This window comes from Neophocaena asiaeorientalis, unplaced genomic scaffold (genome assembly GCF_003031525.2).
Source record: "Neophocaena asiaeorientalis asiaeorientalis breed wild unplaced genomic scaffold, Neophocaena_asiaeorientalis_V1.1 scaffold282, whole genome shotgun sequence".
NCBI lineage: Eukaryota > Metazoa > Chordata > Mammalia > Artiodactyla > Phocoenidae > Neophocaena > Neophocaena asiaeorientalis.
In genome coordinates, this window is record NW_020172595.1 from 813,120 (window position 1) to 837,371 (window position 24,252).

Genomic DNA, 24,252 nt, shown 5'->3' on the forward strand with positions numbered 1-24,252 from the left:
GTCCAATGGCTGTCGACACGGAGAGGAGGGCGTTCTCCGCGGAGATGGGTAGCCTCTCGGGGAGGCGCTGGGGGCTGCATGGTTCACTTTCACAACTTTATTTAACAAGAGTCCCGACGTGTGAATAAAAAAACTCCTGAGTTCCGAGGCCGCGCCCGCCTCCACGCGGCCCGCCCTCCCGGGTCCGGTCCCCCACTCTCAGGAGTTGTGCTTCTGCCGCTTCCAGAAGCGCTTGACGTCGCCGTGCCCGGCCGGGGTCACCACCATGAGCCGCTTGGCCGAGTTCTCGAACACCAGGACGCCCAGCTCCCGAGCGTGGGCCAGCAGCAGCTCAAAGTCCACTTGCGACAGGAACTGGTTATACAGGACGCCTGGGGTCCGCAGGTCAGGAGCGACAGGGGAGAGAGAGGAGGTGAGAAACTGAGGCGCGGAGCCCCTGGGTGGCAGCCTCAGGGCAGTGGTCTGGGCTTGCCATCCACCACGTTTAAATACTAATCTTCTATGTTTGCCTCCTCCAGGGCTCATTCTAACACTAGTGTGATCCAGGCATATTCAGGAAAGCAATATAATACAATAAGAAAACCCATTAATGCTTACCAAAACCAGAGAAATTACTATGAATTATCCCTCCCAATTTCCCTCTTCTAGCTAAATCTAAATTGCACTGATTTGAGACAATTTAATTACTGCCACTGACTCACCCCAAAATAAAAAGTGCATGTGTTTACCAGCCCATGCAGTAAACAAAAAATAAAATGCATGAATAGCTTTTTCAGTTCATCAAGACTGAATTGTCCTTCCTCTGGCCAATGACCAAGAATCAACCGCCAAAAGCCACTCACCTTCGGTGAACCGGAGTCTGTCCCTTTCCAGCTCCCACAGCCGAATCTGGTCCGTGATGGTGGGGGGCAGCACAGGTGTCTGCAGGGGCAAGGGATGGCTGTAAGATTCAGGAATACTACTCCAGACAACCCTAGCCCTCCACTCATTCCCCAGATTTAGGTGCCCCTTTCTCTTTTCCATCACTTCATCGCCAGAGGCCAAGAGCTGTCAGCCTCCAGCAGCTGTCTGTACCTCCAGTCTCCTGTTTGTACCTGTTTAAGCATCACTGGGTGGGCCCTTGTCCTTAGGAAATGGATGATCTAGGAAAACAGACAAGAACTGGGATCAAGGGCTTAAGAAAGCAGGAAAGCTAGCTAAGCTGTCACCTAATGTCACTGAATAGCAACTGTTTAAAAACTCATGGGCACATGCCTGACAACAGTTCAACCCATCCCAGTTTAGCTGTTGTCCCCAGGTGCTGTCCCCACTGGTGATGTCTGCTACTCCTTCTTTGACACATCTGTCCTTTCCATAGTCTTGTTTTTCATTTTTTTATCTTTAAAATAACAACAACTATTAATTTTGAGCACTTACTGCATGGCAGGCTCTGAGCTAAATTATTTACCTTTATTTCACTGAATCCTTCCAACAGCCCTATGAGGTGAGAACGCTCATTATTTCCATTTTCCAGATGAGGAAACTGAGACTCAGAGAAGAGAAACAACTAGGCCATCTATGCATCTAGGAAGTGGTGGTGTCCTTCTTCCGTGTCTTTTCCCCTCGACGGTCTACCTATTCCCACACCTAGAGCCTTGATTTCTTGTGTGCCTGATGCTCAAACATAGACAACTCACCACCACCTACTGTAACAGACCCCATGCTAGCCTTCCATGAGGTGACCACCCTGTACCCCACAGGCCAGGTGCAGCCTTTCTTCCCACCTGCACCTTCCCCAAGAGGCAATACCTGTTGGGCTGTGATGCCACTAGCAATGGCCTGCTGCACACTCTCCCGGGTCACCTGTGCCACCACCATGTTGGGGAAGCGATAGAGCATCTCAGAGAAAAGGGCAATGAGGGCGATCTGCAGCTCCGACTCTGACCCGAGGATAGGAAGAGAGGATTAGGAGACTCCTCTACACCCAGAGCTCAAGCCTCAGAGAACTCTGTAAACCACCAAGTTTACATGACCAGAAACTGGCAGTCCCTCCTCCTTTCCCCTTCCCCACTCCCCTCCCCAGCCTGCTCTCCCAGGGGCCCTCTGTCCAGCCTCACCCGTGTAGGCGTACAGCCGGTAATTGGTTTCCACGACAATGAACCCAGGCTGATGTGCAGTGCCCCCAGCCCCAGAAACACCTGACGAGAGATTGATGGCCAGTCGCGTGGGGTAGTAACGCCGAGATTTCCTCTGGAAAGGAGAAGGGAAAGGCAATAGGCCCTCTCTCCGGCGTCACTGCCCTTCATCTTCCTCATCAGACATTATAGATTCCTTCCAGTGCACAGAACCTCAACTCCCAATTTCTCTCCCGAGGGACCCAAGCATTCAGTCCTGGCAACTGCTTCCTGCCTCCCGAGACCCCGCTCCTTTTTAAGGCCAAGGCACCATACCACCCTGCCTCTTCCCTAGAAGCCATGTATCTGGGTGCTCATACCTTCCTCTGGAAAACAAGCCCAAACTCACGCAGATGTTGCAGGAAGTTCAACAGAGAATCACTCATACCTTCCACAGAGTAATCCTAGGGAAGAGAGATGGCCAGCTGGGGTCCAAAACACATCTCATCCTCCCTTTCCCAACCCCATACACTCACTCCCTCTTTCCCCATCTTTGTTCATTCTTATCTTTCACTGTATTGCCCCATAACCTCATTTCCCTTTCCCATCTCTCTACTCTTTTCTCATCTTGCCCACCCAAGCCCCCAGCTTACCTTGCCCAGAGTAGAGAAGCTGAGCTGGAAGAGAAAGGAGAGAATCTCCACTAGGTCCATGCCCCGACTCTAGGGAGGAATGGGCAGAGACAAAGGGAGAGGGATGGGAGGGAGGAAATGAGGAGAAAAAATCAGGGAACAGAGTCTACGGGCAGCAGTCTCTCAGTGGGTCCTGGGAAGAGCAGAGCATGCCGGCAGGCAGCCCCTGACCTGCTCACCTGTGCTGTCTGCAGATACTGTAACATAAAGTACCAGAGCTGGGCCGGGGTGTCCAGCAACAGGAACTGGAAGCCGGCAGAGGTAATGCAGGGCGGCTCTCCAGGTTCAGCACTAGAGACAGAGAGGGCCCATGGCAGAGGTGTGCAGAGAAAGGCCACCATCCCACCTGTGTGATCACATTTTGGGGGTTTATCTCTGGCCGTACTCTGCTCAGCTCCCCTTTTACAGTCAACCCTCTGCAATCCTGACCCGAACCATCCCACCTGTGTGATCACATTTTGGGGGTTTATCTCTGGCCGTACTCTGCTCAGCTCCCCTTTTACAGTCAACCCTCTGCAATCCTGACCCGAACCATCCCACCTGTGTGATCACATTTTGGGGGTTTATCTCTGGCCGTACTCTGCTCAGCTCCCCTTTTACAGTCAACCCTCTGCAATCCTGACCCGAACCATCCCACCTGTGTGATCACATTTTGGGGGTTTATCTCTGGCCGTACTCTGCTCAGCTCCCCTTTTACAGTCAACCCTCTGCAATCCTGACCCGAACCATCCCACCTGTGTGATCACATTTTGGGGGTTTATCTCTGGCCGTACTCTGCTCAGCTCCCCTTTTACAGTCAACCCTCTGCAATCCTGACCCGAACCATCCCACCCGTGTGATCACATTTTGGGGGTTTATCTCTGGCCGTACTCTGCTCAGCTCCCCTTTTACAGTCAACCCTCTGCAATCCTGACCCGATGTGGACACTCAATTTAGCAGGCACCCAAGCAGATGGCAAAACAGAGCCGCTGCACCTCTGGCTTCCTCACCTCTTCATGAGCCCAGCCTGGCTAAGGAGCTGAGCCAAGTCCTGGCTGACGGCTGCGCTGGGGGATCCCACCATGAAGTGCAGGACCACCTGAGGAACGGAAGAGAACAGAGAGTCGGATGCCTCTAAAGGCCGTGGGAAGCAGGAGCACAAGCAGAGACACACACAGAGTCCCAAGTCCTCACCTCCCATCGCTCCTCGGCATACTTGTCAAGTGAGGGGACATCCCGGGCGTGCTTGTCTGGTCCCAGCTGACTTGTGTCATCAGACCAGGCCTTGCCCCTATGCCAGGACAGTCAAGAGTAAGGAACCCTGCCTGTGTTCCCCGCCAGCCCTTCTGCCCTTTTTCCACCTTCGTCCCCAGGGGCCATGAGTGGGAGACATTTCCTACACCATGTAGCTATGTCTGGTCCAACTTATTCCTAAAGGAGCTTCCAAAGTGGAGCCCACAAGCTTCCAGAGAGGCCCCCTCAGGAGCTTCCCCTCCAGCAGTTTAATGAGCAGTTTAATCACTATTTCCCCTGCCTAGCTTAGGAAAAGGTGTGACATACCCACCCAGAAGGGCAATGCGGAGGTTTTGGCGGAATATGGGGTTGAGGATGAGGCCCTGGAGACCACCAGGGAGCAGCTGGGTGTGCCAGATACGGAGGCCGCTCAGCAGCCCCGTGCTTTCCTCCTGAGCTCTGGAACAGAAGCAGAGAGGTGAGGGGGGGTGTCTGGAGAACAGAAAGAAGGAGGCCCATAAAGGCTTCCATTTCTGCCTGTTCTGAACTGGTGATCTTTGGAACACTGTTTCACAGAGTAAGATCAGTGTCTTCTTAAGGCAAATTTCTTTACTGTAACACCTACCAGAGCCTTCTTACAGACCTCAGAACTCTCCAAGAGGCAAAATACAGTAAACAGAATTTCCCAAAACTTGCCCAAGAACAGCAGTTTGGGAAACTTGGCTATTGAGAAATTTGTATCTGACTGAGAATGCCGGAGACACTCACTTGCTGAATTCCTTCTTCACCCACAGGGCTACAGCAGCTTGCGGCAAAGGCTGCTCCAGAAAGAGCATCCGCATCACCCAGTTCTTAGCCAAAGACGGGAGCTCCCTGTAAGGCAGGAGAGGGAAACTGTTAATATCAGAGCTGCCTGAGAACGGCATCCCTGCTCTCAATGGCCTCAAACACCTCACCTCACCCCCCACACTTTCACCGGTCTTGCTGCCCCCACTACCTCCATCTGGTTTGGCACACTTCAATCTCCAAGCCCACCAGGGCTAAGCTTCTACCCACGAGAACTTATTCCAGTCTGCAGGCCTTATTACATTTCCCCACCATGGTCCCTGCCATGAAGGGTGTCCTCACCTGAAGACAGCCAGACAGGTGGCAGGGTGCCCATACAATCGGTCCAATACCCCAGGGCTCAGGCTCCCTAGGAATTCCTGCAGGTTCCTGCATTGTAGGTGTACTCGACTCAGTCCACCCTTGGAAGGGGTGCTCTCCATCACCTGAGAGGTGCAAGTGTTAGCGTTCCCCCACAGTCCATGTCAGTATTGCCCCTCACCTTTCTCACTCCGGCTCCAGAGCCACTAGCCCCCACAAAAACGCATCTTTTCTATGGTTTCCTTTTTCATGTCACTCATCTCCTCTTGTTTCTCCCAAACCTGACCAACCTCTCCTCTTTCCTGCCTCCTCGCCCCACTGCTGGCCTCAACTCCAGTCTTCTCTAAATTTCTAGATGGCAGAATTGTTAACTGTCCCATATTTGCAAACTTTGTATTTCAATGACTGGTCTCATCTTTACCTAAGCAGTGACAAAGAGACTTGTTGGAGCCCAACCCTCTCTCCCTTCTACCTCTCCTGGTCTGAGCAGCCTATAAGCTCCAAATCTGTCCGTTCTTCCCATCTATTTCTTGGCCCCATTTCTCGTGCTGGGCACGGCAATAACTACCTTACCCCTCCATGTCTCCCAAATCCAATTCCACCTCTTTCCTCTTCCCGTCCCCAAGACTACTTCACCCCATTCAGCCTGACCCACACCGCTTGATCTTCTAACTTGTCCCCTACTTTCCTCCCAGTCCTCGCCTCTCATTCAACTCTCTCCCTCTTATACCTCCGCCACCGCTTCTCTCCCAGCCCCTTTACCACTCAGTGTCGATCCTCCCTCGTGCACTCCAAGTCTCGTCGCTTAAACGGAGCCAATGTCTCTCATTGGCTCCGGGGAATAGGGAAAAGGATGGCGGAAAATGAGAGGAAAAAATGGGAGAGGGACGAAGGATTTCACCGACAGGAGCCCAGAGTGGAGGATGCAGAAAAGAAGGGAAGGAGTGGAGAAGCAGGGAGGACAAGAATCGGCGCTGCGCTCGCCCGCCGCAGGGCATACTGGGAATTGGAGTCTTGTCTTTCCCCACCCGGGAGCAAGCTGAAGCGCGTCTGACTACAACTCCCAAAAGGCACCGCGGGGAATCCTAGAGGGGAGAGGCTGGCTTTTACTTGAGAGAGTCCGGGGCACCAGAGGTTGGGCCGCTTTGTTCCGCGTAGCTCTCCGCGCTCTCGGCCAACGGCAAATCTAACCGACCTGAGCTGGAGTGGGGACGCTGGGAGTAGAAATGCCCTGAGAGCTTCCTGGCGGAGGCGCAGAAAAGACGTGGTGGTGAGGCGCTTGGGTTTTGAGACGCACGAAACTGGGTTCTTTGAGCTCAGTTGCTCCCCGTGAAATCGGAATAATGCACTTTCCAGAGCATTTTCTCGAATTAGGAGTTAATTCGATCCAGTGCGCCTTCCTCGGCACGTAAGTACTCAATAAATCTTAATTGTCACGTCCTCCATGCTTCCACCCACCTCCCCACCTCCCGTTTAATTAGAAGATCCTAATAAATGCAGATTTAAAAAGAAACCAATTGTTTGGTCTGATTTGATTTATGAAACTACTGCGGGGTAAGGGAAGGGAACGTCTTCGGCCAAAGCCAGAGCTACACGTTTCCCCACATTCCTATAAGGCAAGTTTTGTTATTCCCACTTTGCAGACTAGAAGACGGAAGCTCAATGAGATTAAGAAATTTGCCAACGGCCAGACATCTAGAAAGTGCCCGAACTGGGAGTTGAAGTTCATTTGCCAGTGACCAGGAATCAAAATGGTAAGAACTAAGACTTTGTTATACTTTGTAGCCCACCCATGCTTGTTTTGTTGTTCCGTCTCTTTAGCAATGTTTAAAATCCTCAAAGAATGAATGACACAAAACTGACAAAGCTTCCTTATGGCAAACGTTGGGTAAGGTTGAAAGACAAATTGCAATCTGGGAAGAAATATTTGATAAAATAGACAAAATACAAAGAGCTCTTATAAAGCAATAAGAAAAAGAAACAGCACAGTAGAAATATTAAGAAATAACAGGCAATAAACAGAAGAAATACAAGTGCCTTGTAACCAAATGAAGAAACTCTCAACTTCATTCTTAATTAAGGAAAAGTAAATTAAAGAAATAATAAAAAGTCCAATTAGAAAAAAAAAAAGGATTGACAACCTCATTGTTGGCTTGAGTATACATGAGCACTTAACCATACTCATATTTTTTTTTCATACTCATTTTTGTGGAGGGTTGACATAGGCACACCTTTCTAAGGGTAATTTGGCGGTATGTACCAGTGATTTTAATGTAATTACCCTTTGACCTAGCAACTCCCCCATTAGGAAAGTAGCATACTGAAATTCTGCCACATGGGTACAAAGATATACATACAAAGATGTTTATTGAAGTGTGTTTGTTGTTGTAGCATGAAAACAATGGAAACAGTCCAAATGTCCATCATTGGGAGCTGGTTAGATAAAATGTGGGTAGAATGCAATGTAGAATACTGGGCAACGCTTGCAGAGGAGGTCACTGTCTGCACACTGGCCTGAGCTATGTACCACCTATCATGACGGGGACAAGAGCAGATTACAAAATGGCATGCCTAATCCAGTGCCATCTCTGTAAAAGAGGCTTTTATGTGTGTGTTAAACTCAAATAGGCCATATGCTTCATTTTGACTAGAGCAAGCAAGGGGGAGCTGGGCAGACTGGTTGCAGTTCCCTACAGTGTAGGGAAAACTAGGGCTACACTGTCCAGAACAGGAGCTGCTAGTCACCTGTGGCTATTTAAATTTAAATTTACTGAAATAAAGTTTTCAGTTTAGTTCCTTGGTTACATTAGCCCCATTTCAAATACTCAAGAGCTACATGTGGCTAGTGGCTACCTATTGGACAGTGCAGATATAGACCATTTCCATGATCACAGAGTTCTCTTGGAGAGCCCTGCCCTAAGGGATGCAAGGTGTCTGATGTCAGGCTGAGCGCAGGCTGAGTTCCTGGAACTGGTCTTCAGAAAGAAAATCAGCCTGGGCTCCTAGGAGCTGAGATTGTGGAAAGAGCTCCCTGACATAGGGCTATCCACCCTGTGCTTGAAAACGTCCTGTGTTGGGTAATGGAGAGCTTATGCCCTCCTCCCCTCGGGTAGCATCCTGGAGAGAAAGAACAGAGCCAGGAGCTGACGGGCCTGTTTTCCACCAACTTCTCCATTTCCCGGCTGTGCTGCCTTGGGCATGTTGCTAACCTAACAAGAGAGGTTTTCTTCTCTGTGAAATGGCAATAAGTTTAACTACTTCCTGTGTTGTATTAAATAAGATACAATATGTAATAAGTATGGTACCTGGCACAGAGAGGGTGCTCAGTAAACAGCATCATTTTATAAAAAACCAGTCAGGGCTTCCCTGGTGGCGCAATGGTTGAGAGTCTGCCTGCCGATGCAGGGGACGCGGGTTCGTGCCCCGGTCCGGGAAGATCCCACATGCCGTGGAGCGGCTGGGCCCGTGGGCCATGGCCACTGAGCCTGCGCGTGCGGAGCCTGTGCTCCGCGGCGGGAGAGGCCACAACAGTGAGAGGCCCGCGTACCGCAAAAAAAAAAAAAACAGCCAAACAAAAAACATGTAAATTCGTACCTGTAGTATGTCCTACAAATAAGAGAGTCGTGCTCAGAGAGCATCAAGGGCATTTGACCTGGTCGGGCAAGTCAGGGAAGATTGCTGAAGGACCAGCAGGAGTTAACAAGGCAAAAACAGCAGGGAATTATGTCCCAGGTGGAGGAACAGCAAGCTATAAATGCCATGTGGCAGGAAGGACTGAAAGAAGGCCAGTGGTGCACAAAGCGGGAGGAGGGGCAAACTTGACCAAGAACATTTTGTTCATTTTAAGGTCAATGGGAAGCCATTAAAGGGTTTAGAATAAAGGAGTGGGGTCAGATTTGTGTGTTTAAAGATCACACTGGCTGTAGGGCTGTAAACAAACCAGAGAGGAACAGAAACAGATCCTGGGAGACTACTGCAGTGGTCCAAGCAAGATGGAGGTGGCGTGTGCTCCGATGGGGATGGAGACAGAAATGATGAATTTAAGGGAAATAAGGAATCAAAGGCAACAGAGCTTCTTGATAGACTGGACTTCGGAGGTGAGCGTAAGGGAGAAGGTGTCAACGATGATGCCCAGGTTTCTGGCTTGCGCAGCTGAGCTGCCATTCACTGAGTCAGAGAACCATGGAGGAGCCGCAGGTTTGAACATGCTGAGACTGAAATTCAAATGGTTGTGCAGGTCTAGAGCTTAAGAGTTCTAAGCTCAGAAATTTGGGAGTTCTCGGCTCACTGCCATGGCTTCTTTTGTTCACCATTCTGGGTTCTGGCCTCTAAACTATTGTCAGTGCTTGTCTTAAATTGTGGGTCACAGTGGTCTGACCTGTGTAGGTTCCAGCAGGACTCAGACCTGTGACCTGGAACCCCAAGGGCCTATCAATACAACCGAAGATTAAATTATCTTTATTGTCATCCTCATTACCCAGTTGGCTCATTTTGTAAATGTCATCAACTGAGACCCCAGGGTCTTTATTTCACATGAACTGCCATCAGTATGGGTCTGCCTTTTCCCATACTTGCAACTGATTTTTTTTTTTTTTTCATTACAACCAAATTTGAACTCTGTTAAATGTTTTCTTGGCAGCTGTGGCTCATCCTTCCAAGCCTCTGAGATAATTTAGGGTCTTGGCTTGGCTCTCAAACAATTCAAACCTATTTGTTATTTGAACACTTGATCAGTCTAATACAGGGATTCTCCTCCTGGGACTTCCAGACCCTGGGGTACAGACAGTGGGAGAGGGTTTCCTAGAATTTGGGCAAGAAGAGAATTACATCTCTATTTTTATTAACTTCTAACTGAAATTTAGCATTTCCTCCAAGTATGAGTATGAGCAAAACCCCCAGTATATTAGCAGTACCTGTGACTCGTCACTGACGGACACCACAGCTATTCCCATATCCCACTATAGCTGTAGAAATCTCTGAATATCATTTATGCTCATTACTTTCTGAAAATATCAATAATTATTACACCTGCTACTAGGTCTTATTATTAAATATATTTAAAAGAAGCACATGTTACTATATCTTTTTTTAACATTTTGGTAAATGCTTTGATTTCCTGTTATACATGTGTAATCATAATTGTATATATATATGAAATATTTTTAAACGGGTTTTAAAACATAATTCTGAGGAGGAATCAGTAGACCTCGCCACACTGCCAAAGGGGTCCATGGGTCAGACAAGGTTAGGACCGCTGGCCTAATCCACCTCCTTCCAGGTCTCCTGCAGAGCTCCATATTCATGTGGGACCTTAGGTCCCACAGGCGAGGGCCTGGCTTATGCAGAAACGGAACGCTATGCTGGGAAAAACACATGTTGGGAAATGGAATGGGAAGAAGAGGGAAAAAGAGGGGAAGGAAGAAAGGAAATGGGTTTGGGGGGGCAGGAGGCAGATTTCACCAAAACCCCAAGAAACCCACTCGTAGCTGTGGAAAACTCAACCTTTATTATTACCTGCCTAGTGCAGGGGATTAAAATAGCATTGAGCTAGATCCATATATTAGTGTAAAAATCTGTGTCTCTCCCCCCCCAAAAATGTACAAACCCCAAGTGATTATAGAAAAACCAATGTGGCAGCTACCATAGAGATGTCCAACCCCAGGGCCATGGGCCATTGCTCTCTTTCCCCCCTAACCCCAATACTTATTCCACAGAAACATACAGGCTTAGAGAAGTTCTACCTACAACAGGGCAGATGGGAAGTGGGGAGGCTGGGGGGGGTAGGGATCACCCCCAAGTCCAGTGTTTCATAGGATGGAGGAGGGAGGCCAAAGCTGAGGGCAATCCCAGGAGGAGGCACAAGGGAACCCCTTTCTCCCTTTCTTGTCCTCCTCACTCCCCAGATTCTCAGCCAGTGGGGTCCAGTGTGTGACGGAGAGAGAGAGAGGCTGGGGGCAACAGCCTTCTCTCCAGGTACCAGTGTTATCCAGGGGGGCCCAGGTGCTCCAATGGGCCAGGTCCAGTGTCTGCCCTATATTTTCTCCCACCTCCCCCAAGAGATGGCTAGAGGAGGTCAGAGAGGATCCCATCCACAGGGCCAGCTGGGTGGGTGGCAGGGGCTTCTAAGAGGAGCAGGAAGGGGGCATGAGAGCATATCTGGGGAAGGGAGGGCGTCAGCTCCCTGGCAGGCCCAGCCCACCTTCAGCCACACTGCCTCTCTCAGAGGTGAAGGGCGGTCAGGAGGGGGAATGGAGTGGGGTGCGCTTAGCTCCTCTTGTTTAGTGCCGCTGGCCTCCCCTGAATCCTCCCTGAGGGAGGGGTGGCTGGGTGTTGTGATTCACACTGTGTTGAGCGCATCTTCTGCCAGGAACCGATGCAGCTGGGAAAAGGGTGGTCGCTGCTCAGGCTCCCGGCTCCAGCACCGAAGCATCAGCTCATACAGGCCCAGTGGGCAGGCTGGGGGCCGGGACAGGTACACCTGCATTGTGGCAGCGTGGATGAAAGGCAGGCAAATGTTCTTTAGTCCCCAAGATGACAGGCTCTGGCCCTCCTGGACCCCCAGACCCATCTTCCCTCCCCTCTGCTCTGACCTGCCGGCCCTGGTCCCGGAAGAACTCCCCCGCGTTCTCGATGACTTGCTCATCGGTGAGCTGCCCAAACGGCTGGGCCCTGCAGAGCATCAGCACCTCCCACAGGGTCACCCCAAAGGCCCACACGTCACTGGCAGTCGTGAACTTCCCCTGGTGCGTGCATAAGGCAACAGAGGCAGAGAAAGGCATCAGTCAACAGAGACCCTCCTCCTCTCCCCACTGGGACCCCACATCCACTCAGCATCATCCTCACACCCACCTGACTCCCTCCCAACCCCCGGCGGTCCACCCTCCTTAGCTGGCCCTCTTTCCCACTAAGCCTGCTCCTCTCCTCTGGCTCTGCCTTCTTTCTTGTGCTCTAGTCCTCTCCCCACCTCTTCCCGATTCTACCCATCCTTCCCCCCATTTTCTGGTCCTGACTCTCCCAACTCATCGCCTTCTATCTCTAGCCTCCTTATCTCTCTCTCTCTCTGCCACCCTGACTCCATCTCTCACACTCGCCCTTGGCTCCTGGACCCTTTCCAATCACACCATAACTCTCTGCTTTCTCCAGTCCCTTGAGCCAGAAGGAACCTTATAGAGCATTGGTCCAAAGCCTCATTTCAGAGATGCGGAGAACTGCAGTCCAGGGAAGGCAAGTGACTGAACAAGATCCCAGAGCTTAAGTGGCAGGCAGTGCTCCCCTAACCGCCCCTCCCTTCCCGCCTCTCTCAGGGCCTCTCACCATGAGGATGCACTCCCAGGCCATCCACCGGATGGGCAGCACCGCCCGGCCCTGCACACGGTAATAGTCCCCGGCATAGAGGTTCCGGCTCATGCCAAAGTCGGCGATTTTGATGGTGAAATTCTCCCCAACCAGGCAGTTCCTTGTGGCCAAGTCCCGATGCACAAAGTTGAGTGTGGCCAGATAGCGCATGCCCGAGGCAATCTGGGCCGCCACGTGCAGCAGCATCGGGTAGCTGAGTGTAGAAGCCGACAACAGCGGGTCATAGGGGCAGCCCTAGACTCGTCCCCACCTCACAGATTCCTGGGAGATGAAGGAGAGCCCTCTTCCCAGGACTGGGTTACCCCTCCTCCTGGTGCGCAGATGGAAAGCCCTGGTGGAGGCCAGTGGGTAGATGCCCACTCAACCTTTCTTTAGCTCATCCGACCCCAGGACGCTACCGCTTTTGTTATGCTCCACAATCTGGACTCAGGGACAGTGAGGGCGAGAGAGCACAGGGAAGTTCCTGACAGGGTCCAAGTCCCTTCACCACCCTCATTGTCGTAATCTCCAGCCTTTCTTCCCCTCAAGTTCTAGATGAACATGGCCACATGTGTCTCATGCCAGGCCCCCTCCCGGAACCTCTACCTGCCTGCCCACCCCACGTTCCCCCTTTCCCTCTAAGCTGGAGTGAGGGGAACGGAGGAGACCCCCTTGTGTACCTGATGGTGGGCCCCTGGGCCGCCTCCCCATCTCTGTCCTCCTCCACCGCCTTGTCCTCTAGCTGGTGGGCACTGAGGAACTGGTTGAGGTCGCCATTCTCCATGTAATCAGTTATCATGCAGAGGGGGTCGTCCTGCACACACACGCCCAGGAGCCGGATGATGTTTGGGTCCTTTAGCCTCGACATGATCTTCACCTCCTTCAGGAAATCATTCCTGGAGAAGCAGGGAGAAGGTGGTGGGATGCCGAGGGGCTGACTTGCAGCTTCCCTCCAGCTCCCACAAACCAGTGCCCCACTCCCCAGCCTCTACTCACTAGTTCCCAGACACTCCCCCACTGTTGGTCTCCACCATGTTTCTCTCTAGATTGCTCCCCTCTCTTCATGGCCTCCCCCCCCCCTTCTTCCAGATGCCATCCCTGGTCCTCACCTGGCATTCTTGGTGGCATCTGGCCGTAGGATCTTGACAGCTACAAGTAAAGGGTGTTCCTTGCGCACACTAAGGGGGAAATCAAGACTGACCAGATCTTGAGGGTTCTCTACCTCACACAGGTGCACCTGGAGAAAGAAGGTGATTTGGTAGGGGGTCACAAGGTTCACCAAGGAGACACGGTCAATTGGGACAACACAGATGATGGTTTCCCAGCCAAGGGGGATATCTGGGCATGGCATGAAGAGAGGCAGAGAGAGGCAGACACTGCTGATGGCTGGGCAGGAATCCTTCTTACCTCCCCAAACTGGCCCTCGCCAAGCTTCTCCTTGAAGCGGAGCCTCGACCGAGGGAAATCCACTCTGGAGGGCCCATCCCCAGCTGCCCCTGGGGGCAGCGCAGGCACAGCATAGGTGTTGCCTCCAGTGACACCCTGCAGGGTGACAATGTCAGCCTCGGCATAATGGGGGACGCTGTTCTGGGGAGGTGGGGGCAGAAGCGGGGCACCCGGCTTCTCCGGCTCCATGTAGTCCCCACTGCAGGCTACAGGATGAGGGAAAAGAAGACAGGACGAGGCATCAGGAACAGCCCCCGAGAGCCACGGTTCTCCACACCCCCGTCTCCCAGAGGCGCCCCGTCTCCCAGGTGGGTGAGAGACTGGGTCTACCCTCCTCTCCTTGGTATTCCACCCGCCAGCCTCAAAACAGAGAAGGTGCTGGCATGGGATGAGAGCTAGCTGCTACAGAGCTTTCAAGGCAGTGGAAATGGTTGAGCAAAGAATGTCATAAGGTCTTGTACTCTAGGGATCCCAGCACAGTCCAAGACCATGAAAGAAGTCTTGGCTGCCAAGTGGAATTCCTCTACCCACCATTGGAAGAAGGATGGTCCCAGCCATCCGGTCACCCTCCAATTTCCAAACCCATGACCCACTCACCGCCAGCCACTGCCATTCACGTAGCCGTTCTACCGGTTGCTTTCATCCTTTCATCCTCCCTGCCATGGTTACCCAAGCCCTCCCTGACCCAACATACCAAGCTCAAAGACAAGCAGAGACAGGGGCACACAGAGGGAGAGGAAAACAGTTCCTCACAGCCCACGCAACATGGAGTCTACAGACAGAGGAGAGGAAGCAGAGCTGTCCCCCCTTGGCCCTGGGGAAGGGGTGACGAGAAGAAGGTAACACAGAAGGGAAGAGCAGACAGGAAGGGCGGGGGCGTGAGCAGAGAGAGGACATGTCGGGGGAGAGGGCAAGCACTGGGGGAGAGGCCCTCCTTGCAGCTCTAGAGAGAGGGGAGAGTGAAGGAAGGGTTGTAAGAGAACCTGGAGCCACCATAGCAACCTCCTCTCTGGCTCTGGAGAGCTCAAGAGATGGGGTGGAACAGGAGGAAGGGAACAGAGCTGAGAACCAGGGAGCTTTCTACTCCTCAGCTCAAGGGGGAGGCCTTAAAAAGGAGCAAGCAGCAGCAGAGGAGAGCTAAGGGCACAAGAGCTTCCTCCTTGGGAGCTCAGGAGAGCAGAAGAGGCCACAGTGGGGAGAGGAGGGAGTGCAAGGTGTGAGGACTTTTCCCTGCCCCAGTAGAGGTACGGGGAGCCTGGCGGAGACTAGGGGCAGAGGGGCTTACCCTGGGTGTTGGTGGGTTTGGCCCAGGCGGGTGTGGGGGGGCCCGGGCCTCGAGGGGGGCGGGCGTAAGTGGCCAGAAGGAGACGGTAGGCTGGATTGGAGAGCAGCAACGCTGTCGGGAGAAGGAGGGGGGGAAACACGGGGAAGGGATGAGACTCAAGGCTAGACAGACAGGGAGACACAGAATAGGGCAAGACTAGGGCTGATGAGAACGAATGTACTAAGAGACAGAAATGGAATAAAACAAGCATCTGGAGAGTGCTGGATAACTGGATGGATAGGTGATAGATGGACGAACAGATGATGGATGGATGATGAATGACTGGATGGATGGACAGTGAATGCATGGATAGATGATGGATGGATGCACGGTTGATGAATGGATGATGGATGGATGAGTGGACGTATGAATATATATGGATGGATGAACAAACAGATGGATGAATGATGAGTGGATATATAAATCTAGGTAGATGGATGGAATGAACATAGTGTGTCTAGGAGAGAGGGGAGGAGCCAGAAAGACACAATGAGAGGGCACAACAGAGATGAGAGAGGGAAGTGTGTGGGGCACAGAAACAAGATGAGAGCACTGGGGACTGTGAGTAATGCATGGAAAATTCCTGAGGGAGATTATATGGTAAGGACATGGAGTAATATAGAAGGCTGTGAACAGGGACACAGAAATAAGAAAATGAGTTGAAACTGGGGAAGACAGTAAAAGAAAGGAATGGTAAAGGAGAGGAAAAAGGATACACTGAGAAGACAGGCAGAGGACGGAGGTGGGACTGGAACAAGGAAGGTCTTACCAGAGCCGTTGGGGACACCCGGAGCAGAGTGGGGCGGATTCCCACGAGGCCGGGGCTCCTGGTAAGGGGGTGGTTCTCGAGGGCCTGGGCGGTTGTTGATGAGGATGGTGTCCCCAGGGACAGAGAGGTGAACCGTCAGCTCCTCTTCTAACACCCGACGCTCGGCCTTGTCATGGGGAACGGGAATATTAAGGGCAGCTACTGCTCGGTGCGCACTTCCCAGCTCTTGGTTAAACCCTACACCCGTGTTCCCTCCTTCAGTCCTCACAAAGTCCTGTAGTCGTATGTACTGCTAACTCATCTTTCAGGTAAAGAAAGACTCAAGGGCATTTAAGTGGGTTCCCCGATGTCCCACAATGGGATTCCAACCCAAATCCTACCAGTCCATAACTATTAACTGTAACGTGTATCCCCACCACTGGACTCTGGCCTGGAAGACGTGGGCTTAGGGTGTGCCGCACTTCTTCCAGTCGCTCCCCTAGCTCCACTCGCCACCTTCTCCCGCTGGGCTCCTGCCCCAAGAGGTCGATCAGTGTGGACTGCGTCAATGGGCTGGGTCTGGCTTGGCCAGATAGGAGCCCCAGCAGGAGTTTGGAGGACAGACAGGAAGTGAGGTCAGGGTGTTTATTCTCCCAGCCCCTCCCCAAGGGATGGACCCAGGTGAGCTGCATCCTGGAACCAAAGTCCATTGCCCCTCTCAGGCGCCCTCTCCACACACTCCTCCTAGATTCCTCCCGCCTTCCAGTAACTGCCTCCTCCTCTTACCCCACAGACCCAGGGATGGTAGCCGCTCTGCAGTGACCAGGCCTGGGGAACGGCACTGCTTCTCGTGATGTACATACACCCTGCCCACATTTTTCTACGCGGTCTCCTTACTAAGCCTCCCTCAAATTATTCTCATCCGACTGTGCTCTATGGTCCCTGCTGGATCCTAACTAACGCAGGAGTCCCGACACACGCTGGCCTCACTCTCCACGCCCACATCCTGCCCATCCCTCCCCAGGCTGCCCCACCCCCAGTAGCCCAAGGGTCCCCACGCCACTCTGCCCACCTTGCTGAGGAGCTTGCGCCAGTGCAGGCGCCACAGCATGAGGGCGATGATGAGCAGCAGCAGGAGGATGATGGCCACCAGGCAGCCAATGAGGATGGCGGTCGGGCTCCCCTCGGCCTTGGCCACAGGCTGCTGGCCCCTGGGCTCCAGCTCTGGTGGAGGCAGAAGGGTCAGGACCACGGGTGGCTTCCCACCCAGGCTGAGGGGGCCCAGGGAGGACTGGTGACACAGGACCCACACGCCCTGGCGGGGGCCCCAGGGCAGCTCACCCAAGCTGCTGAAGTTGGTGGGAGGTGGGCCGGGTGGCCACCAGGGGGCTGGTGCGAAGGTGCCCCCCAAAGCCAGGGAGGAGTCATTCACAACATCTGGGGAGAAGGAAGAAAAAAGGGGAGGTCAGATAGGGAGGAGGCGACAAAAGGGAGGCACACATGCATGAGACCGAGGGAATTCTATTATTGGGTGGGGAGTAAAAGCAGGGCTGATACTCAGTGTATGTACCAACCAACCAGGATAGGCGGTGGGACAGGATCCTGGAGGGTCCTGGACGGTTGTGGCGGTGCTGGATGTTAATCTTTTAGTTGCTGGATTGTGGGGAGAAGCGGGACTCCTGAGGAGAGCCCGGGGTGCGGGGGGATCCTGGCTGTCAGGAGGCTTAGAGAAGAGGCTACTTCTCAACCAGCACAGAATATCTCAATATTTTAACAACCAGTCATACTGCTCAACATCAGTCGTGAGTGAGGGGCTCATAAACGAAAGACTGAGACAGGCAGGGGGAAAGGGGGAGGGAAGTGTTCAAATTATTTAGGGCAGCCTTACTTGTAAAGTCTCACTGGTGCCGGGAGTGGTTATTCGAGGGCACTATGGGTTAGTAATCCCAGAGGCTGGGAACTGGGCAGAGACCAGGGGCTTACCAGAGATGAAGGAGATTTCGCTGAAGAGTAACCACGGCCCAGCAAAGAGGAAGCGACACTGCAGAAAGCGGCCCACTCGGCCGCCCAGGGGCACTGACACAGTCCGGGCTCTGGGGTCCCCCAGGCTGCCGCCCAGGGCATGGCGCACAGGCTCCCCCTCCCAGGCCATGGCAGGGCCCCTCTTGAAGCGACACTCCACCCCGCCAGGCAGGCGGGCTCCCAGCGTGTGCATGTTGTTACAGTGGACCTGGGGGAAGGAAGGAAGGACACAAGGTCAAGTCCAGGAGAGCCCGAGCGAGCACCCCAGGGCACTCACCCTGGTCTCAGAGCCCTCCCTGGGAGTTGGCCGCACTTAACCTGCATGGCATGGAAGGTCCTCAGCCGGTCAAACTCAAACTCCATCTCCACGTAGCCGCTGGGGAAGCTGTGATTGCTCCATCCCACATAGTCATAGCCTGGCCAGACCCGCAGCTCCTGGCTCTTCCTAAAGTCATCCAGCCCCACCACGCCATCTGCCAGCTGGCCCAGACCTCCGTACTGCAGCCTAGAGAGGAGGGGAGCCGAGGAAGAAGAGGGTGGAAGAGAAGAAAGTGTCACCTATCTGGGTGCTCTACAACCCCCATCCTCCAGTGGCCTGGCCAGCGTAGCCCAGCAACTGCCCACCCCTGCCCCAACCTCACACAGCTCTCTCTTACCCCCACCCAGGACTCTCTAGGGCACCTTGAAGTCACATGCTATACAAAGGCACCACCTCTAAGGGACACCGCTCAACCTACGATGTATTTATTGTGACAGTTTGCAACAGATTTAAGTGTCTTAGCAGAGGCAGGCCTTTCTCTAATTCGCACAAAGGGTCACATTAGCTAGTGGTCACCGTGCTATCCCTCAATCCTGGACCTGTCCCTTGAGCCCCACCTAAGCCATCGCTCTCTGCAGTTCTTCCCTCTCGCTGCCCAGACAACCCCCTCCCCCACCCACTCCATCCACTCTCCCACCCCAGGCTCCATGTCCTGCGGGGCCCGCTTCTTTCACCCGCCAACGGTGTGTGTGGTGTGTCCATCGTAGGTGGAGTCGTTGAGGTGCACAGCCTCAGATAAGTACATCGTCTGCCCCACAGGGGCCATGTAAGACAGGAGTCCATCTGGGGCAGGGGGAGGAGGGGCGTTAGGGGCACGGAGCCTCCATCCCCGACCCCTGCATCAGGCCTGGGCAGGTTTCAGGTCCCTCTCTCGTAACCCCTCCACAGGCCACTGGCATGGAGGAGGCAATGCTGGCCAGTCCCCTCCTCACTCAGAGTGACAGATTCCCAACAGGACAGAGGATCCTGGATGCCCCTCTCCCCCATTCCCACTCCCCAGTCCCCAGGACAGGAATGAATCCTCAGGGGTCTGAATGACTCACCCTTCCAGAGGCAGCCATAGAGCTCCACCCGTAGACAGACGCTCATGACTCGGTCCGCCCGGGGATAGAAGCGAACCAGTCGGGCCACCATGGGGGGCCCAAGGTCCTTCAGCACCACTCCCCCAGGATCCTCATTACCTAAGATCACCTGTGGGCCAGGATGCAGGGGTGGATGGGGGAGGAAGGCTCCAGATCGGATGTAATTTCCCAGCCACAAGCTGCTCCCTGGCCCAGCCCACAGTGGCCACAGAGACCCACGAAGGGTGGCACCGAGCACCCAAGGCGTGGAGTACAGCCAGGCATTTGTAAGACACGGGGCTGCAGCAGAGCCCTCTGACACCTCTCTGGGCCTGATGGTCTGTCCTGACCTCTAAGTCTCTCGACCTGTTGTGCCCAGGTTCTATCCAGTCCCTCACGGCTCTGCACCCCTGCTCTGGCTTCCCCTCTTCCTTCACCCATTCCCTCTGTTCACTCAGCAGATGCTGGCTGAGCACCCACTCTGCACCAGCCGGGCACATTCCTGGGGGTGAGCATCAGTCCCTCTCCTGTAGGACAGTCCAGTAGGAGAAACAGCTGTGACAAACAAGAGGCAGCTGGGGGTGGGGAGTCAGAAAAGGCTCTATGAGGAGGTGATACCTTCGGGGAGAACTGAATGGAGGGAGGAGAGCCTGTGGACAGCTCGGGGAGGAGCTTTCCAGGCACAGAGAACAGCAAGTGCAGGTGTCCTGAGGCTGTGGGGTGAGCCCTAGCATGTACCAGGAACAGCGAGAAAACCAGCAGGGCCCGGGTGGAGCGAGAATGGGGAGAGGGGTAAGGGATGTGGACAGGAGCCGGCACAGGCTAAGCTTCTGCACCCACAAAGGACCTCAGCTTTTGTTCTGGCAGCAGGAAAGCCAGCAGAGGGCTGTGAGCCAGGTGTGAGGCATCTGCTTTGCATTTTCTCAGGTACCCTAGATGTAGCCTCCAGGTGGAGATTTGACTTCAGGAGAGAAAGAAGCAAGGAGAACAGTTTGGAGACTACTGCATTCATCTAGCTGGGGATGGTGGGGTCCTGGCCTAGGGGTAGAGGTGGAGGTGGTAAGAAGTGGGCAGATTCAGGAAATATCATGGAGGTGGAACAGACTGGCCTTGCTGAAGCTTTGGCAGTAGGAGGTGGGAGAAAAAGAGGAATCAGGGATATCATCTTAGCTTATGGTGGTACCACTTCCTGAGCTGGAGAATGCTGGGGGAGGAGCAGGTCTGGGATGGGAATGGGGCTCAAGTTCAGCTTGAGAAGTTTATGGTAAGTTTGAGTTGACCATAATACATCTAGGTGGAAAGTGGTCAGGTTTGCAACACTAGTTGGAGCTCAGGGGAGATGTCTGGGCTAGAGAGGGCGCACACTGCAGAGTCACCAGTGGATAGGTGGTACAGCGGGGGGACAGAGGAGAGCCAGCCTTCCCTGGGCACTGTCGCTGCCAGCCTCACCTCCTGGCCCCAGCGGTCCCTCCAGTCCATCCAGCGGTGGCCGTCCCGGGAGTAGCGCAGCCGGTAGCTGGGGGAGAACTCCTTGCCCAGGCCCCCTGCGTGCCGCCCCTGGGTGCCCACCAGCGCCACCAGGTGCAGCCGCCGCAGGTCCACCTGCAGGTACTCCTCCTCCTTGGGAAACACCGGCCCCGCAGGGCACCATGCCCCATCTCCATCGCTGCTTTCCAGCCTGGGAGGGCGCAGGAAGTCACAGGGAACATCTGGCCCTAGGTCTGCCTCTGTCTCCAGTATTTAACACCCCCGCCCAGTACTATGGGGGGCTTTATTGGCATCGACCCTCTCAGAAGCCTCTTGGCTTGGGCAGAGTGTCGGAAGGGCAAGTAGAGTCCCCAGGGGTTCCCTCCGGGACAGCCCAGGTGTGCCAGCTACCTGCTGTGGCGAGCAGCAGTGGAGTCTGACCAGGAGCTGGAAGCAGAGATGTCACCATCCGGGATGGTCCGGTCCTGCATGCCCAGGGCATAGCGGCACTTGGCTGGGTGAACACAGGCATACGGAGGGTCAAAGCTCCCAACTCGGTCTCCCAAGCCCCATCCCTCAGAGACCCAAGAGCCAGTCTCCTCACCAGGGTCAAAATGTCCCTTCATGTCAGCATCTCCTGTTGCCACCAAGAGCATCAGCAGCAGCAGTAGAAATGAGAGGGCCCCTGGCCCCATTGCTCTTGATCCCTTGGGCCTACGGAGGTGGGGGCAACATCTCTGCAGGGGACATAATGAGGGGGGAGTTAGTTAAAGGGCAGTCAAGGAGACTGGCTCACAGCCAATAATGAAGAGACAGGATGGGCTGCTTTGGGGATAATAGCAGTGAAATGACAACAACAGTCACCGTTTAACAGCATCAGCTATATTTTTAGAATGCTTCCCATGTGCCAGACACCGAGCTAAATTCTGGTCCCCTCCCCACCTAGGAGACCAGAATTCTAAGCGAAGCGGGGGACCCCAGCAACCTTCCAATCTCAGTGTCCTCTGTAGCCCTGCTGGCCCCCGACCCAGCAGCCTCAGCCACATCTGGGAGCTTGGGAGAAATGCAGAATCTCAGGTCCCAACCTAGACCTGCTGAATCAGAGTCTGCATTTTAACACCATCACCAGGTGACCTGTGCCTATTAAAGCTTGAGAATCCCTGGGCCCCTGGCAGCTTGCCCCCGGAAAACCATTCCAACTACAACTCCCTATGAACCCAGGTATCTACCCTCCCCAGCCTCAACCCCAGCCCCAGCCCCAGCCCCAGGAAAATGGCTCCTGACCTGTCTTCTTCCCAGCAGAGGTCTGCTCTGAGTTCTCCAGGCCCTGGAATCCTTTGGGATCCCTAGTGCCACCCCTCAAACCCTGATCCTCTCTGCCATCAGGTCCAAAGTATTCCATCCCCTCTCCCTGCTCTGCCTTCCCTTCCTAAGACCTCGACATCCTATCCCCCCAGTTTCCAGTTTCTGAAGGGGACTGCTTCAGAAGGAAGAGCCCAGGGCTGAGGAAAAGGCTGAGTTGCCTGGGAGATGAGGGCGGATCTAAAGACGGGGAAGCCAGGTCACCCCAGGAGGTAGGAGGAGTGGGGGGATACTCCCCCATCCCTTTGTCCTCCTCCAGCTGCTCCCACAATGCTCTAGGGCAGGAATGTAAGAGGCAGCTGAGACCCCACAGCTCCAAAGCAGCAGCTGAGGGGGCTGACTGAATTATGGGGGGACCCAGGTATCAAAGGAGAGCTGGAACCGGAAGCATCACGCCTGGTCCCTTGGGGGTCTGGGAGCTGGCACAGGGGAGCAAGCTGCCGGAGCCCCAGGCAGCCGGCCTGGAATTCCTGGGTGCTGCTCTCCACCCCCACCTCTCTCGGGAACAGCAGGGCCCTTGTTCCCCTGGGTAACCTTCATGCCTATCCCAGATGAGTCATCAGAGCCAGACGGAGCAAGCAAGAGGAGCCCGGGGCAGACATACAAAGACAGGCAGAAGATAGAAGGCAGGGGGAGACAGGGCGAGAAACACAAAGCAGGAGGTAAACAGAGCGGGCTTCGAAGCGCAGGGCACAGAGCCAAGCAGAGAAACACACAGAGAGACGTCTGGGGCAATCTGTTCGCTGACACCCTGTCACCCCATTTCTCTCCACTGGGTCACAAACACCAAGGACAGGCCCAGAAGACCTACCCCAACCCCACTACAATCAATCAGTCAATCAGGCCCCCCGTGTGCCGCCCCAGGGTGCAGCAGGAGGCTGGAAGCCAGGGGCTGGAACACTCTGTCACAAGCCCTTCGCCCTCTTCTCCCAACCTCCAACCCTCACCCCAGACAACACTCACACAGCTCTGTACACATGCGCGCACACACACAACTGTCTTACATACTTTCAGAGACAGACACATGTGACATCCTCATAAACCCGTTACACACATAGACTCCCCAGCCAAGGCAAACATGGACGGACACTCAAGCACACATCACCTCCATCCACACCCCGGCATTCTTTCAAGTTCAATCCCATCACTTAGTTAATAGTCACCTTCAGACACCTGTGAACATGAACTGACAAACATGCTCCTACAGAGGACAGTGTGAGACACACACTCAGGTCCTCAGGCACAGGGTCCCAAGAGAACTGGGGCCCACCCCTAATACTCACGGTGACCAAGCCAGAGGGAAGTCAAGAGAGTGGGGAACAGAATGAAACTTGGGTGGCTGGAGTGACCCAAAAAAAGTCATTTCTCTATTTTCCCATATGCTCAGCTTTCATCTCCACTGTACCACTCAATTCTGGACACACTATGTGCCCTCAGCAACAGCGAGTCTGAGCACCAGACTCTGACTGGGGGTAGAGGTGCTGGAAAGGAATGTCCAGCCAGCAGGGGACCTGTAGGGTGAAGGCTGGAGAGGAGGGAGCGGGGGAGGGTCACTGGGGATAGTGCTCCCTGGGCAATGACAGTAACTCCTGGCAGAACCAACTGACCATCCAACCGTGGATGAACGACTGTCACTGGCAGGTTATGGTGTCAGGCCCTCTCTCTGCTGGGCTGAGGCCAGGCTGCCCAACTGGGAGCTGGCTGGATGGAGGCTTAACAGTTCGTAGATGCCCGCAGAGACTGGCCAAGTAGGAAGACAGGCCCACTTCTCCAGGAGGCCGGGAGATGATTCAGTAGGACCACGTATGAGCACCTGTCTTCCTGGGGTTCAGTTCCTCCATACTGGGTAAAGGGGGTCCTTCCTCAAGGCTGGAACACACTTTCTCGGAGCTCGGGGGGTTCCTCCCCCCCATTTTCAGACAGTAAACCAGAGCACTGTGGAGGCGGGCAGGGACAGACTTAGCGGCGCTGGACAACGAAGTCCAGTCCGGGAACATCTTGCCTCCCGGCCAGGCCCTCATCCTT

General features: G+C 54.0%; 2 protein-coding genes across 6 annotated transcripts; both read right to left on the minus strand.

Moving 5' to 3' along the window:
* Positions 1-79: 79 nt before the first annotated feature.
* Positions 80-6,074, minus strand: GTF2H4 (general transcription factor IIH subunit 4). Of its 2 annotated transcripts, none has more exons than XM_024738601.1 (14): positions 5,906-6,074; positions 5,126-5,268; positions 4,766-4,870; positions 4,325-4,456; positions 3,959-4,055; positions 3,775-3,863; positions 2,965-3,076; positions 2,747-2,815; positions 2,474-2,557; positions 2,097-2,229; positions 1,789-1,919; positions 1,095-1,142; positions 843-921; positions 80-371 (listed from the first exon to the last, which is right to left on the minus strand). In XM_024738601.1, the coding sequence occupies exons 2-14, from the start codon at positions 5,263-5,265 to the stop codon at positions 199-201; spliced, it is 1,392 nt and encodes a 463-aa protein (XP_024594369.1). In that variant the 5' UTR covers positions 5,266-5,268; positions 5,906-6,074; the 3' UTR covers positions 80-198. The 2 variants fall into 2 exon arrangements, with proteins under 2 accessions (XP_024594369.1, XP_024594370.1); XM_024738602.1 differs by having other exon boundaries at positions 83-371; positions 2,747-2,770.
* A 4,556-nt stretch (positions 6,075-10,630) lies between these two features.
* DDR1 (discoidin domain receptor tyrosine kinase 1) lies at positions 10,631-24,060 on the minus strand. 4 transcript variants are annotated; one of them, XM_024738651.1, is made up of 18 exons: positions 24,041-24,060; positions 21,470-21,602; positions 21,277-21,379; positions 20,848-21,076; positions 19,381-19,528; positions 19,012-19,120; positions 18,337-18,523; positions 17,980-18,226; positions 17,338-17,433; positions 17,069-17,220; positions 16,018-16,183; positions 15,210-15,320; positions 13,886-14,130; positions 13,588-13,715; positions 13,159-13,374; positions 12,458-12,692; positions 11,734-11,883; positions 10,631-11,621 (listed from the first exon to the last, which is right to left on the minus strand). In XM_024738651.1, the coding sequence occupies exons 2-18, from the start codon at positions 21,558-21,560 to the stop codon at positions 11,481-11,483; spliced, it is 2,754 nt and encodes a 917-aa protein (XP_024594419.1). In that variant the 5' UTR covers positions 21,561-21,602; positions 24,041-24,060; the 3' UTR covers positions 10,631-11,480. The 4 variants fall into 4 exon arrangements, with proteins under 4 accessions (XP_024594419.1, XP_024594417.1, XP_024594418.1 ...); XM_024738649.1 differs by lacking the exon at positions 24,041-24,060 and adding an exon at positions 23,835-23,943; XM_024738650.1 differs by lacking the exon at positions 24,041-24,060 and adding an exon at positions 23,511-23,531.
* Positions 24,061-24,252: the final 192 nt, after the last annotated feature.

What these genes read in the sequence shown, in the direction of transcription:
- GTF2H4 (XM_024738601.1), bottom strand. Translation starts at nt 5,265, where the DNA reads ATGGAGAGCACCCCTTCCAAGGGTGGACTGAGTCGAGTACACCTACAA. An exon ending in ACCTGTCTGGCTGTCTTCAG is followed by an intron (nt 4,871 to 5,125) that starts GTGAGGACACCC and finishes CCTGCCTTACAG; the next exon opens with GGAGCTCCCGTCTTTGGCTA. An exon ending in CCGGCTGTACGCCTACACGG is followed by an intron (nt 1,920 to 2,096) that starts GTGAGGCTGGAC and finishes TCCTCGGGTCAG; the next exon opens with AGTCGGAGCTGCAGATCGCC.
- DDR1 (XM_024738649.1), bottom strand. An exon ending in CTATGGCTGCCTCTGGAAGG is followed by an intron (nt 19,121 to 19,380) that starts GTGAGTCATTCA and finishes CCCCTGCCCCAG; the next exon opens with ATGGACTCCTGTCTTACATG. An exon ending in CCTGGGAGTGCATCCTCATG is followed by an intron (nt 11,884 to 12,457) that starts GTGAGAGGCCCT and finishes TGCACGCACCAG; the next exon opens with GGGAAGTTCACGACTGCCAG.